This window comes from Ictalurus furcatus, chromosome 8 (assembly GCF_023375685.1).
Source record: "Ictalurus furcatus strain D&B chromosome 8, Billie_1.0, whole genome shotgun sequence".
NCBI classification, from domain to species: Eukaryota; Metazoa; Chordata; class Actinopteri; order Siluriformes; family Ictaluridae; genus Ictalurus; species Ictalurus furcatus.
In genome coordinates, this window is record NC_071262.1 from 17216083 (window position 1) to 17231708 (window position 15626).

The 15626-nt window shown below is 38.7% G+C and overlaps 2 protein-coding genes across 5 annotated transcripts in view; one reads left to right on the top strand and one right to left on the bottom strand.

The window, feature by feature from the left end:
• rad52 (RAD52 homolog, DNA repair protein) lies at nt 1-11244 on the bottom strand. 3 transcript variants are annotated; one of them, XM_053631150.1, is made up of 11 exons: nt 9888-10602; nt 8753-8854; nt 8549-8642; nt 7511-7578; nt 7204-7322; nt 6489-6564; nt 5246-5526; nt 2611-2789; nt 706-783; nt 318-563; nt 1-166 (listed from the first exon to the last, which is right to left on the bottom strand). In XM_053631150.1, exons 1-11 carry the CDS (start codon nt 9945-9947, stop codon nt 108-110), a joined length of 1362 nt encoding a protein of 453 aa, XP_053487125.1. In that variant the 5' UTR covers nt 9948-10602; the 3' UTR covers nt 1-107. The 3 variants fall into 3 exon arrangements, with proteins under 3 accessions (XP_053487125.1, XP_053487127.1, XP_053487126.1); XM_053631152.1 differs by lacking the exon at nt 9888-10602 and adding an exon at nt 11154-11244 and having other exon boundaries at nt 8549-8854; XM_053631151.1 differs by lacking the exon at nt 706-783.
• Nucleotides 11143-15626, top strand: part of prr5a (proline rich 5a (renal)) — a 17896-nt gene continuing 13412 nt past the window's right edge. The window contains exons 1-2 of one of the 2 annotated variants that reach the window (XM_053631155.1): nt 11143-11417; nt 11515-11580. The gene's annotated coding sequence lies outside the window, so the exon portion shown is untranslated. Of the gene's footprint in view, nt 11581-15626 lie in introns of both variants that reach the window. The other variant, XM_053631154.1, reaches the window with a different exon arrangement.

A 15626-nucleotide genomic window follows, 5' to 3' on the forward strand; every position in this document is an offset into this window, starting at 1 on the left:
TAACAAATGTTAAATATTTATTAACACAACAATTCTGTACAAAAAAAAAACATGCAATAAACAAAATTCAACAAAACATAAAATGTCCAATAAGTACTAAAATAAGTTCAAGGCTCGAGCTTCCTTTTCTTCATGTACTGTTCTTGTCGGTAAGGGCTCTGCAGACCTGTAGGATAGAATAAATTAGAGTGTGAGCATTGGGCAAATTATGTAGATGTTATATCATTAAAATTGCAGTTTCCTTCCTTACTTAAAAAGTACTCATTTAATACACCTATTATTGCTCTTTCTCAGTCCCTTGTATAGATTAGGCTTACATGTTCCTCTAGCTGTGTTCTGGGCTGCTGAATTATTGTGTCTATAGTTCGTGGCTCCTCCTTGCTCCTGATGGTCGTGCGGCCGAAGCGGTGGCCTCAGTGAAGTGGATCTCTGGGGAGTTTTACTACGTGTCAACATTGCGTGTTCACTCGGTGTAGCAGGACAAGGCAGCCCTGATGAATCTTTCATTGGATCATCAAGCATATCGATGCCATCCAGAGTAAAGTCCCACAACTCTGGGTCATCTGAGGAAAAGGTTTGGCCAGTGATACAGAAACCACTTCTGACACTATAATTCTTACTTCTGCATCCAGTGGCATTACTCCTAACAAACATGAAGCTGATAAAAATGAAGATGAACTCTTCACACTACAAACACACTCTTACCACTCATACATTCTTCCTTCTTGACCAGCATTTCATGTCCAGAAGGCGTGCTGTGTTTAATTGGACCCAAAGCCTGGCCTGAGGAGACAGTACTGCTATAGACAAGGCAATTTTCCACTTACAAAAACTGGCCCAAACGAGAATCAAGGGAATTTAGATTTACGGTTAGTTCCCCAATAAATCAGGAGACGACAATAGTGATGGCAAAATGAAGATTTCCTGCAAACTATATCGAAAAATGACTTTCATTACTCAAAGCTTACTCATTACTTACTGGTTAAACACAGTGTACATTAGTGGAACCTGGTGGTCACAAGATGAAGTGCAATTATTATTGTACTGCATCTAAGTGCATGCTATTGTGGATTTTGAGCTACAGCTAATAAATATGTTCTAAACTTAAAAAGGTTTAAAAATATGAAAAGAATAAATGGCCAAAGATAACATTAAATAATTCCATTTGATCATAAATGTATGATGCTTCTACAATACATCAGTTTATAGCAAGCTTAGTCACTTCCAAACATCCATCCATTTTCCGTATTGCTTATCCTACACAGGGTTGCGGGGAGCCTGGAGCCTATCCCAGGAGACTCGGGGCACAAGGCGGGGGACACCCTGGACAGGGTGCAAACACATTGCAGGGCACATTAACACACCTATTCATACACTACGGACATTTGGAAAGCGCATGACCCTGCGCTCTGACCCCAGCTTCCTAACATGCTGGGGTATGCGAAGATATGTGATCAATAAAGACTCATTATCATTATCATTATCATTATGTCTTTGGACAGGGGGAGGAAACCGGAGTACCCGGTGGAAAACCCCTGAAGCAAGGGGGAGAACATGCAAACTCTACATAAACAGGGAAGAGGTGGGAATCGCACCTCCAGGGTTGGGGGTAGGCAAACATGCTAAGCACTAAGCCACCGTGCCCCCCACTTCCAAACACGCAACTTAATTAATGAACTTTTAACCCAGCCCTATTTACCATTACTTCTTATTACTTTATAGGTACGGCTCATAATTGAACTATTAATTGAGTGTCAGAGCTACACAGTGACAGAGCTACTGTGATTTCACTTGTAATATTAATACCTTGTCACATGCTTATGGCAGAAGGACTCAAGCATCAGTAGTTTTTCGAAGTGTGTTGCTTTTTTGACATCTGCTTCAGGGCTTGGATTAACATGCATATACTGGCTACAAAAAAATTCAAACGAAAAAAAAAAACAACAGCAGCAGCAGCAACAATGAGAAACAAAGGTACTGCATCTATTGTACTATTATTCATCAAAAAAACAATGAAAAGAAAACAAACTAAAGGCATCAATGCTCTAAAACCTTGCATCCCATACGATCAGAAAACTAAAATATGTGTTCCTTCATTCTGCATTTTGGCAGAATTAAATTCAACTGAACTTTATTTATATAGCATTTTTAACAATGAGCATTGTCACCAACCATTGTTTGTCTAGATATGGCTTTTGGAAAATTAAATGTTTGTGCAGGTTGAGGAAATAAACAGCACAATTTTGCTTTTGATGGAACAGCACCACCAAAACCAGACTATAGTTTATTTTTTCTGTTTACTTTGTTGCATGTGTGACTTGTTATGCAACAAGAAGGAATGCTGCAAGCTCCACCTCTCAGATTTCCTGAAGAAGTACCAAAAAACCATACAGACTAGAACCTTTAGTACTGGACTCATAGCTAATGAGAGAGAAAAATGCAGCTTTCTAGTACTTTGTGCAGTGGAAAAGGCCTTAGGTTTATCAATCCAGACTATCATAATAATGATTCAATAACCCATAATTTCTTGCCCATTAGAAAATCTTCATATTACTAAAAACCTTTCATATTCTCTCTGGTTAAGCAACTTGCTGGATCTGTTGGTTGTACCTGGGTTAGGATGACATGCTGTGGGTTCGGTCTTTGGTGGCCCTTTCCCCTGCTGCATCTTCTTGGCCTCCATCTCCTGTCTGAACTTCTGCTGCAGCTGCTGCTGCCTCAGCTTCCTCTGTTGCTTAGAGTCCAGCGCAGGGTCAAAGCAGGACAAGTCAGCCATGTCCGTTGATGATCTGAACACAAAGACAGAGAGAGTGTGTCAGCACATTGGATTTTACAAACTACAGGAGCAGCTGCATAACTGGTGTGGTTTAGACTAACATTTCTTTGCAGTGTTGCTTCAACAGGATGCCTCATGTGCTATGGCTGTATGTAAATCTGAACCGTGATATATTCTGTCACGTAATTTTAATGTGCTATTTAATTAAAATAGAACAATATTTCACAATACAATGTGTCATTAATTTACACTTTCACAAGATGCATTATATATTGAAAGGTTCACTGATTTTGGAAATTAAAGCTGCAGTATTGAACTTTTTTTGGTTAAAAATGAACAAAAATCAATTATTGAGCAAGTACATAAAAAATCAGTGCTAAAAACACTCCTTACCCCGATTTGCAACGGTAAGCTTATGATAATGATTTATAATTTGAGCTATAAATATCAGCATAGCGTTTGAGAGGTGGCGAAAACTCCGAGATCTGAAAGGATTGAAAACTGACGCGAATACTGAACATCTGACGCAGAGATGGCTTATTTCTGCTGAACAGGAAAGACATTTCAGTGGCTCAATAGGTAGCTAGCTACCATTAGTGCACTTGTTCACTTGATTCAGCTAAATATCAAGGTTCCTTTGTTTTGTTGTTTTTTTTCTATGGTCAATGTGGTAAATTGCACGTATTTTCTGCTACCTATGAGAGAGCAACTCCGCTCTACTCCAAGAAAACCGTATCTGCCACCAGCTCTGTTGTCAAGTATTGGAGCTAATATACAACCCATACGAATGTATCAAACCATCAGATTCATCTGCACAGTTTTATGTTTCAAACAGAGATGGCCATAGAGAGACAATAGTTCAGTACTGCAGCTTTAAAGTTTACTTGAGTTTAGAAAACTGCATCATGACATTAGAGGTCGACCGATAGTGGATTTTAACGATAATTAAGTTGGGCAGTACCTGCCGATGACCAATTAATCAACCAACAGTTTTTAAATTTATGCTGAATGAAAACATAACACTCAAAGTAAAATATTGCTGAACTTTATTACTTTAGAACTTTTGTAAGTGAAATAAATATATAAATATTCATATATATGAACTATTAATAAATATTAAAGTAATTAAAGATATACATCCAAACGGAACCAAAAAGTAACACACCAAATAACAAAAAACAAACAAAAAAACACTTCAAATAACACAACAAAATTGATCAGTGATAGATTTTATTTTGCCTCTCAAGGCCGCTCTTGTACTGTACAACAACAGTGGACTCTCAGCCGCTCCCACAATGGATGCAACCGGAAAAAACTACTGGTGTGGATTTTTGCTGGTAACCGATTGCTGGAAAACCGATCAATTGGTCGACCTCTACATGACATGACTTCACTGCAATCCTGACATCATATGGTCCGATCTCCCAACTATACCTTATTTATTCACATTTTTGATGAAAAGGGCTCATTTGAAATATTCTAACATTAGAAAATCTGTTGGAATAGATATACACTGTATGGCCAAAAGTTTGTGGACACCTGCCCATCACACCCATATATGGGCCTTCCCCAAACAGTTGCCACAAAGTTTGAAGCACACATATGCTGTAAAGTTAAGAATTCCCCTTCACTGCAAGTAAGGGGCCCAAACATGTTTTCTCATGACAATGTCCCTGTGCACAAAGTGAGACATGGTTTACCAAGGTTGGAGTCAAAGAACTCGAGTCTCCAGAGACATGACCTCAACCCCACTAAACACCTTTGGGATGAAATGTTATGCTGACTGACCCCCAGGCTTCCTAACTTGACATCAGTCCTTGACCTCACTAACGCTCTTGTAGCTCGATGAGCACAAATCCCCACAGCCACGCTCCAAGATCTAGTACAAAGCCTTGTCAGAAAAGTAGAGGGTATTACAACAGCAAAGGAGGACTAAATCTGTGGTAATACCCATAGTTTTGGAATGGGCACATATGGGTGAGATGTTCGGGTGTCCACATACTTTTGGTCATATAGTGTAAGTGAAATGAGGCATTTTGTTTTACTTTAAACATAATACTAAATCTTGATTACTTTAATTAAGCATTTGTACAACACAACAAATAATAGTCCTTAAAGTGAGTTTTTAATGTACATGATCCAACTACAGCAACCATATAGTGTCCCTATATTTAAACAGTGAAGTTAATATTTTTCCCATAGGTGGCACTAAGTAAGGAATAAAACGCTTGCGTAATGCTGTTATAGGAAAATGATCAGTAACGTATTGTTGTGATGTTTTTATAATAAAAAATAATTGTATTATTTTCCTATAACAGCATGCACCGAACTGTTTTATTCCTCTTACACCACAGCAATCTACCAACTACTCCAATTTTTATTTACTAATGAATAAAACCAAATTTTGATTGATGACATGGCTTCATGACAGCAGCTATCAGTTCAGTTATCAGTTGAGGATAATGTTACCTGGACATGTCTGTGGACCCGTTTTCACGGTCCTGTTGAGCCAAAGTGTTGGCTGAATGTGATGTCATATTTGGGATTGGGTTCCTGGAGCTCACAGTGTTCTGCAGCACTGCAGGCACTGGTTGGATTCCAGGCTGTACTAATGGAGAGTTCAGTACTGCTTCAGCCGGATTACTGAAAGCCCTGGAGTCAGTATGGGACAGGCTGTTGTAGCGAGCCTTCTCCACCGCCGGCTCATTATCTCTGCGCTTCGTCTTGTGTGGGTCTAAAGGTGAAAGGGGCTGCAAGAGCAGCAAATTAATCAGTAACCACATTTCCCCTTCTAGCTTTCTCACATGACTCATTTCCTTCTGGTAGTGGAACATAACTAGAGTACAGGTTGGTATTAAGCAATAGAACATGAGAGGGAGTGTGTTATCACATGACATGGTCATAGATATACACAGCTCTGATGTTATTTGCAAGAAGATAAAATCTAGAAAGTTCTGTTTCAAAGAACGAACATGTCATGGTAATTCTTGAAATGGTTAATTTCTTATGCCACAAAAAATATTATTTCCAAAAGAATTAGCTTGTTGCTAGGCAACAACGAAACTAATTATTACTGGAGTATTGTATTGGGAAGAAACTTATCAAATGCACTGGTTATCTGGCGTATTGCATTTGTGTGTCATCAAGTGCAAGGATAATTAACTGTAAGATAAATAATGTCATATGAGCTGGGAAATGGCTAATAGGGAAATGCTGGGAAATAGCTGGGAAATGGCTAATGACTATAACTAAGCTGGGGCAGTTAAAATTGCTGTGGGATGTAGTTTAGCCATCATTGCTATGGACATTCACTACAAACTTGAACTGTTCTAACAAGTTATAACATGACTTAGAATACTACTACTACAACAATAATAATAATAATAATAACAATAATAATAACACTTCTTATGTATCTGTAAGCAATAGGATGCAAGCCATATGTTGTCTTCTATATTTTTCTACTAGTTCCATTTTTATATTTCTATGTTTGCTAAAATATGGTTAACAATTCGAAACTGCTTGGGGTAATTTGATCACTGCTGTTACTTAGCAACCTGTGATCAGCAGAATGATAAAGATCTGGTGGGGAGAGAAAAAGCACATCCTGTTATCAGAGCTATCAGCAAAATTGCGCCTTATGTATTTCTAAATGAAACAATGAAGTTCACTCGGAAAGCATTTCAATTAAATTAAGTTTTAACCTGCTGACCTGCTTGGGAATCTTACTGACTGCCATCAGATACTCCTTGTTAAGGATGCAGTTTCCAAGAGCATTTCCAAAGCACCTAAATGTAAAGATCCACTGAGTGTCATTCAAATCATTCCAACGTCAATGCACTTTATCTAAATATATTTAGCTAATAATCAGGCCAACTTTACACATATTTTCACATCATACTCCAGTGCTTTGCACGTCATCTCTAACTGCTGCATCTGTGGCCTAAAAGTAAAAAAAAGTTTGCACACCCGTCTTGTGTGGAACTGTCAGAAAGGAGTGTGCAAATATCACTGGTGCAGTTACTTACACATGAAGCTTTTGGAAGGGAAAAAAGAAATGCACCATCATACGGAAACTGATTTATTTGCATGTTTATACGTCTGTGTAGGTAACTCATAACCACAAATCCTTCCCTGTACAAAAGTAGTGCTATGTATGAATGAGTGAATTCCAGAGATTCAGAGCTTAATGTAGAAATATATTAAAGAATTCATAATATTGTCCTACAGAAATATATCTTGCATAAACATTTACTGATGCCCCAACAACTACTTTGGAGTAATTGTGTTCTCTGTTCTTTTCTCAGTACAGGTAATCATGTGATATTCTGGTCTGTAGTAATCATGTACATACTACAGATGCAGCAGAAAGACATGAAGTTGAAAAACACTGGAGTTTTCCTTTAAACCAGAAATCATGCGATTACTTCAGTGCTCGTTTCAGCCCATCTGTAACAGCTTCTTTTCTCGCCTTCTCCAGAGACAGCGCCTTGGATTTGAGACCCTCACTCACTCCATAGCCCACATCTTCATGGAATGAGCCATCCTGTGACAAAGACATGCTCCTCACTTAAAGGAAATATCTTCAAACGGATTAAGGACGTGGAATCAGGTACAGCTCCTACTCTGCTGGAACAACCAGCCATACTGGTCCTTTGGTGGATAAGTTCACATTCTACTTGTGTATATAATAAGCAATTAATTAACTGTTGTTTGGTTTGACAGCTCTCTTACCTTTAACTGAACTTTCACAAATGCACTGACTCCAACATAAAATTTCCCATTAATCAGGTCCACAAAATCTGCACAAAGTGAACAGTGAGTTAGGAGACGTTCAGGACCAACAGTGCACAGGGCATTTGTTCTTTTAATAATAAATAATCAAGGCATGCTTGATGGCACAATCCTAATAATTTTATGCATGTTGTGTTGACCTGTCACACTTACTACATAATTGCTAATAACAACAACAAAAATAATAATAATTAATAATAATAGTCTTCAATTACCCAGCATATTTCGCTAGACAAGATTATCATTCGCAAAACATTGTCGTTCTTAAAAGTGGGTCGCACTCACCAAAAGGTTAAGAACCACTGTCCTAGACAATTGTGTGCTTCCAACTTTGCAGCAAATGTTTGGGAAAGACCCACATGTAGGTGTGATGGTCAGGTGTCCATATACATTTGGCCATATAGTGTATATTATGCAGTCAGCAACCATGACATTAATTCTCAATTTATTATATAATAATAAATTGCTGCACTGTGATATTTTAATGAATATTCTCCTTTACAAGCTTTGATCGATGAACTACTGGTATATATATGTTGGTAATATTTAGTGGAGTTGCACCATAGCTACTCTAATTAAAACGTACAGTAGATGACAAGATTCAATACAGAATAGTACATTATGCATTTATTTACCTAATTTCTTGTTATACATTGTTTTATACAATTAATACACAATGGTTTTACAAATCCTATTTTGTGTTTCAATACTATTCTTTATATTGACTAGTTTTTCTATTTTTGCAGTCTAGAGGCAGTAAGAAATTCTTCTATGTTGATTAATAGCTGAATGTGCATAACTGTCTGACTGTTCTTCTTATGCGTGACAACTGTTATCCAAAATGTAATAGTCACATCCATAACAATGACATTTATCTTTGTAAATCAATAGACAACAATGTCAAATCTGTAAAGCTTGAATTGAAACAACACACTAAAACCCATTCACACGGTATTAGTCATATTAGATCGTCCTTACCAACATTTTGTTGTGAAATTGAGTGAGACCAGCCATTGTAGCCAAACATTTCATTAGCCAGACTGATGACCCTGTGACCCTCAATATAACACACCTGCAGGAAATATTTAGACAAACTATAAAACTGAAGAAGAAAAAAATCATACATTGCACGCTAGGATTTAATAACAACACTATACAAACAGAATGAGATGGCCTCCTTGCCTTTTGTCCTCCTCCTGCCTGCCGAGTGCTAATATATTCAGGTCCGAGCTTCTGTTGAAGAGCATTCTGAATGGCCTGGTACTCCTCAGCAGTGTAGTGATACTGAAACATCATCATCATTAGCATTTCTGTCTTCAACTTATACTGAACAGTTATATATTAAAGATTTTAATATTTGGAAGTGGCATGGTGGTTCAGTCAGACAATTCCAGTGTCCTGTCTGCGGATTCAAGGTTACTGTCTGTGTGAGTTTCCTAGATTGCCCCTAGGTGTGAATGAGTGAGTGTCTGTGTGTGTGAGTGTGTGTACGCATTGTGCCCTGTGATGACAGCCATATCATTCAGGGTGTATTCCTGCCTCGAGTCCAGTGTTTCTGGGATTAGCTTTAGATCCACCACAAACGGATGGACAAACGGATGGATGGATGAAAATCCATTGATGGGTGGACAGACGGATGGATGAGAATCCATTGATGGATGGATAGATGGATGGATGAGAATCCATTGATGGATGGATAGACGGATGGATGAGAATCCATTGATGGGTGGACAGACGGATGGATGAGAATCCATTGATGGGTGGACAGACGGATGGATGAGAATCCATTGATGGGTGGACAGACGGATGGATGAGAATCCATTGATGGATGGATGAGAATCCATTGATGGATGGACAGATGAATGGATGAGAATCCATTGATGGATGGATAGATGGATGGATGAGAATCCATTGATGGATGGATTAGAATCCACTGATGGATGGATGGATGGATGGATGGATTAGAATCCACTGATGGATGGATGATGGATGGATGGATGGATGGATCAGAATCCACTGATGGATGGATGGATGGATCAGAATCCACTGATGGATGGGAATTCTTTGATGGATGGGTGGGTAGATTGGAATCTATGGTTAGATGGATGAATATGCAGATCGTACAATGCTAAAGTTTTAAGATATATCATATATCTACATCACAGAGTTTTCTTTCTAAAATATTAAAGCAAGTCTTGAGACTTTTCAGGCTCCTAAGTACAGATCCACTGAAAAACATTAAATCACACATATTTAGACGTCCCTTCATGAATGATTGAACGTTATTGTTTAAAACTATAACTAGACATGTACATACCTGTCCAAAACACATGCTAGCTGTGTGCTTTTTGTCTTCTCTCTCATTACAATGTTCCATGTGAATCTGTGTTTACTAACGTCCTGAATTATTGTGCATATAGCGGGCAGGTTAATGATTTCAGCTGTCACATATGGTTTAAACACACTTTGTTGTTAGCAGCCGGCTGCCGCATTGCACAATAATAACTTAGTTAGCTGGTTAGCTGGTTAGAGTTAGCATCCATGCTCATTTGCTCCTCTTGCTAAGATAGTAGTCATGTAGTTCCAGGAGTCAGAGAAAGTCAGTACCGGTGTTTCTACTGCTGTGGAATCTTACGTTTCTTTTAAATATAATCCTACAAGCAGCGTAAATCTTTTTAAATAAAAAATATGACTTGAATATTCTTAACTTCCCGCGTTGAGAAAACGGCGAGCTGCTCACGCCTATCCTTGGGTAACACGTCATAGAGTAGGCGGTCTGCTAATCGGCTGAATCCCAAATAATCCCTAACTTCTGTAAAAGTGCACTACATGGAGTATAAAACAATGGCTTCGACACCCTATGTAGCGCACTGTAGTTTCAATATGGCGCCATTTTGAATGCAACCAATATGGCTGAACAACTGTAGTAGTGCTGTGCATTGGTGTGCCTCTGTTTACATTTTGCTAAGAGATTTTGTAATAAAATGATGAAATATATTTCCTTGAAATATTAAATGTTATTGATCAGTACAATACTGTATTGTAATAGCTATACCAGTGAAGCTAACTGAACTGAATATCCAGTGCACTCATGAACTTATAATATAAAGATCAAAGGTACACAATAGTTTACAAATGCGATCCTGAAACTGCAGCCTCCGATATTGCAGGAACATGCATGTGCAATACAGAGACGTTCAACTAAGCAGACAATACTGTAATAATTTCATTGCATGTCATGTCTAAAGGCTATAATGTTTAAAGTGCTGTTGACACGCCTTAGCTCCTAGGTGTATTCAATTCACACCCCTTTGTGTTATACAGCCTTCAGATAATGTGTCGATATCATATTACACCGTAAAGCACCTCGGTCTCAGCACACCAGCCCAATCCCAAATGACTCTCCCTATTTTAGTGCACTACTAAGGTAGGACACTGTCCTTTCAGTGTTTTATGTACTGGTTGCATGCCCTCCTTGTGCCCAGTGTTCTCGGATTCAGAGAGACCCTGTACAGGAGAAAGCGCATGCTGAAGATGAATCAATGAACGTGCTAGGTAGTCCACTATATTTTCAAAACCTCACCGTTTGGGCTCGAGCCCTCTCGCGTTTCTGCGACTGTGTCGTGCACGGCGCGCGTTCACGTCCCCAGGCACCTCAGCATCGCACACAGTCTGGAGGAGCGTCTGGCCGCGCGCGCAGTCTGCAAACCGAACGCGTGTAGGAGGGGCGAGTAGAGGCGAGAGATACCACAGGAATGACAGGAGGAAGCCGCCTTGCCCCACATCCGCATTTACTCATTCAACTCACTTCACGGGAAAACAATAACGCCCTGGATACACAAAGCTCGTGCGCATCTGATCTCTTTACGCTTCCCGTTCGTTGTTTTTTTGTGCGTGCATTTTTATTTATTTGTTTATTTATTTATTTATTTTGTTTTCCAAAGTTACCGTATCCGAGGTGTCCATGACTGTTTACATGCAGCTCAGTTTACACGCAAGAGCGTTTGATGGTGAGTGAAGACAACGTAATGCACAATTTTTTTTTTTGCATGGCATTTTTTATTCCGCTAATTTCTACTGCTATAAATACAGGCTTGGTTGTTGGATAAATAACGGGAACGCGCGTGTCCTATCCGCCAGTGAGTACACCGAGTACCGGGGCGAACCCCCCACCCCAGAATGACAGTCAAATGGGTTACAAAGGAAAGCGTCAGGCTGAGCTATAGCACATGGACAGAGCTAGAAATGTAGAAATGTTCTAGATCACACAGACTGGAAAAGAAACTGGATTAAGGGAAGTCTAATGTCCTTGGTCTCTTTAATGGAAGCTCCAGCTGGACGTTGATCTTACCTGTCCATGTTTATTAAACCGAAGCGCACTCTGAAACGGTTCTGGCACGCCTTTAAACACTTTTCAGTGCAGAGGAATAAAAAAGCAAACACGATTATACATCACGGGACTGTATGTTTTCATGTAAGAGGATTTACAGTGTAGGAGACAGAGCACGTGTTGCGAAGGCGAGGTGGCACAGTGATGTACGAGTCTTTTGTTGTAGCTCTTTGTTGAACTGCGCATAAACAAATCTGCCGCTAGGTGGCGCGTTGTAAACACATTGTGTTTCACATGTGTTTCGTGTGTTCCCCTGTTCTAAAGAGTCCCTAGTAAGCTCACGTAGTTTTGAGCTCAAGACCTGCCTGTGCCAGGTTTGTTAGAGCAGAGAAAATGCTAAATTGGGCTGAGCTGCACTCTGAGAAGAAAAAAAGGGCACTGATCAGTGCTTAAATAGTGAAACGTGAGGTACCAGAACACTAAAGGAGAGGTAATCCAGCAAGTGGACAGGGGAGGGAATACAGTAGGTCCCAGAAGACACAACAGTGCTCCAAGCACTTCATTTAATGAGGTTATTGAATGTCATATGCCTAGGGATTAGTTGTGTAAACCTTAGACTACCACACAATACGATACAGTTTTGATTCTTAAGGCCGATATCGATATCTGACAATACCTCTGAATCGGCTATGATAGAGTTTGATTTCATTTTAGTAGATTCTGATTGATATATCACCAACTTTGTGTAGAATCTCAGACAGGCCTACTGTTAATTCGCAAATTATGATGACACAGAGAAGGACTATTTTAGGTATCAAAGTAATGGCCAAGCCTATTTACACATCAGCTTAAAAATATGAATCATTTTTTACACACCAGTTGTCTGTCCTTTTTCAGTAATAATTAATGCTCAATTATAATTGATAATAATCTATTTATAATTAATTACAATAAATAATAATCTATTTAGGGCTGCAACTAGCTATTATTTTGATAATCTTTTAATCTGTCGATTATTTCTTTGATTAATCGATTAGTTGGATTAAAAGGCCGATTTCTATTTTCTGTATTTTTTTGAAAAAAACTGTTATTTCACATTCTGCCCGATGTTGTCCTTCAAACATTGTGCAGATTGAAATCTATGAAAAAGGTATTAAATGTATCTATGTTGGCCATGCTATACATTGTGCAAAGGATTTTAAAACATCTTAACTTTATATTTAGACTACAAATTATATTTTGAAAAAAAAAACCCAACAGATTTTCCACAAGCTTTAAAGCAGAAGTTAAATCACTACATTAAAAATGCTAAAAAAGAAAATGAAAAAAACAAAACAAAACAAACAAACAAAAAAAAAAAACAAAAGCACAAACTAAATGCTAACTGGTAAGGGGTTGAATGTTCTGCAGTAACACACACATTCACTCATCTGAACACAGTAACATGTTACTTTATTCTGTAAATGTATGACATTTCTTACATTTATATACAATTACATGTTATAACCCCATGACAGTTACTGCTCTAATAAAAAAACCCAATTACTTTTGTTTCTAAATAAAGCATCAAACAACATATTTGGTCAACATGAATATTTTAGTCAGTTATTGCGCTTGCTTTCTATTGTGCGCTGTTTGCTTGACATCGCATACGTGGACTTGCGCTCATTCAGTTTAATGGAGGCTCACTTGCTGTCAGGACGAGGCTTTATGTAAAATGGAAATACTGGCGTGAATTTCTAACATTTGCAGATAAGGATATAAAGGTAAAACTTTAATTTCTGCGCTGAAGAAAACATGTCTGGAACACATTAAACAACACACGCATCTGTCGCAGCGTCTGATACGACAAGCCAGGTTAATACACTTATGAGTTTGTTTCAAGTGCTAAATATAAAACATTCTCATGTTTTGGACAACCTGGATCATGCACGTTTCCTGCAGCAGCTCACTCTGTGATTTCCACTGTTTTTCAGATGCATTTTATTCATAGAAATGTGTTTTTCACCATTGTGAAAATGGTGAAATTATTATAGATTTTATCGATTAGTTGTTGTAGCCGGAAATCGGTTTTTGATTGTTGGTGATTCATTTCTGTAGTTGTTTTTTAAACCGATACATCAACATCACCAGATCATCTGATCTTCACACCTCTGCTGGGGATTGTAACCATCACATTTCAGTGGTACTGTGGGAGGACTGGAGGAGTCAGCTGCACATTTCCTGTGTTAAATTTCACAATGATATGATGTGCTCAGTTGTGCTCAACCTCACAACAGACATATTGCTCTTACAAAAGTACATATTGCCCTTTAAAACAACATAACTCAAATATAATAACACGAATGCTGATATCAGCAGAAGAAATGTCTTTCTTATCTTTCCTAATTATCCAAATTACTCCACAATATCATCGTCTAATTTACAGTCTCCTCCCGATGTCACAATTTACTCTGCTAGTCTGTGTCCTTTAGATATCCAAAAATAAACATATGACGAAAGGGTTTAATTTTGTGTGATGGGCCAACAAATTTCAGAAACAGAGACAACGCCTCCCTTGCTTCTTTTTTGCATTTTGTTCTGCATTATCCCTTTTGCTTATTTTTTTAAGAAAGTCAGCTGCCTTTTTTCACCTTATTCATGATGCTTGAGTACTGAATGACTGATAACCCAGGCAGACCAACTGGTCATCGTGAAAATAAGCCGACTCTACACAGTAAAATCCCTAGTGTTGCATTAACACCCAGCGTGTTCATTTGTGTCCAGTGGACTTCTGTAAACACTGTAGGGTGTAAATTCAACACTGTGGGTGTTAAATCATCACTGGCGAATTTGCTGTGTATATTTGAAATGGAGGTGACACATAAAGAATGATCCATCCATCCATCTTCAACCGCTTACTCCTTTCGAGGGTCGCGGGGGGAGCCTGGAGCCTATCCCAGGGAGCATCGGGCACAAGGCGGGGTACACTCTGGACAGGGTGCCAGTCCATCGCAGGGCACACAATCACACACACATTCACACACCCATTCATACACTACGGACACTTTTTTAGACACGCCAATCAGCCTACCATGCATGTCTTTGGACTGGGGGAGGAAACCGGAGTACCCGGAGGAAACCCCCGCAGCACGGGGAGAACATGCATAAAGAATGATTATTCATTAAATTATTTTATTATTCTTTATTTGATTTTCATTTTGATAAAAGCTGCAGAGGTGCCTGATCCATGTAAATAAGATCTAGAATGGAAGCAGTTCAAATCTGTTGAGTCCAGTTCAGACATAATCCAGCACAAATTAAGTACTAGTACTGGTACTAAACTGTCACTGTCACCTTTATCTGTGTCTTTAAAAAAAAAAAAACACTTAAGGTACATAATTTAACTATAATTACCTTTAAAAGGTTAGTATACAGCTATCTAGCGAAAAACATACTAAAGGTATAAAAGATCTACAACTGAGGATACCAACCCAGTGACAAGGAGAGGAGCAGTTTAATACCCGTTTTTTTTTCTTTCCTGAAAGTGTTTTTTTTCTTTAAGGTAAGCCTACACAGAGATGTTCCACACAAGCTTTGGGTACTATACAGTCTATGTGGGTCTCCTTTCTATCTTTTGAGGCAAAATAAAACTTTTTATACCACTGCAGGTCCCTGGGTAGTCTGCTTCCCCCACAGTGACACTCCTCCTCCTAGTACATAATACAAGTGAGTGTTGGACCTTGA

Excerpts from the sequence above, each read along its gene's own strand:
- rad52 (XM_053631150.1), bottom strand. The coding sequence starts at position 9,947 with ATGGAACATTGTAATGAGAGAGAAGACAAAAAGCACACAGCTAGCATG. Across the intron at positions 7,579-8,548 it reads AATTTCACAACAAAATGTTG|ATTTTGTGGACCTGATTAAT; the intron begins GTAAGGACGATC and ends CACTTTGTGCAG. Across the intron at positions 564-705 it reads GAAGGAAGAATGTATGAGTG|ATGACCCAGAGTTGTGGGAC; the intron begins GTAAGAGTGTGT and ends CCTTTTCCTCAG.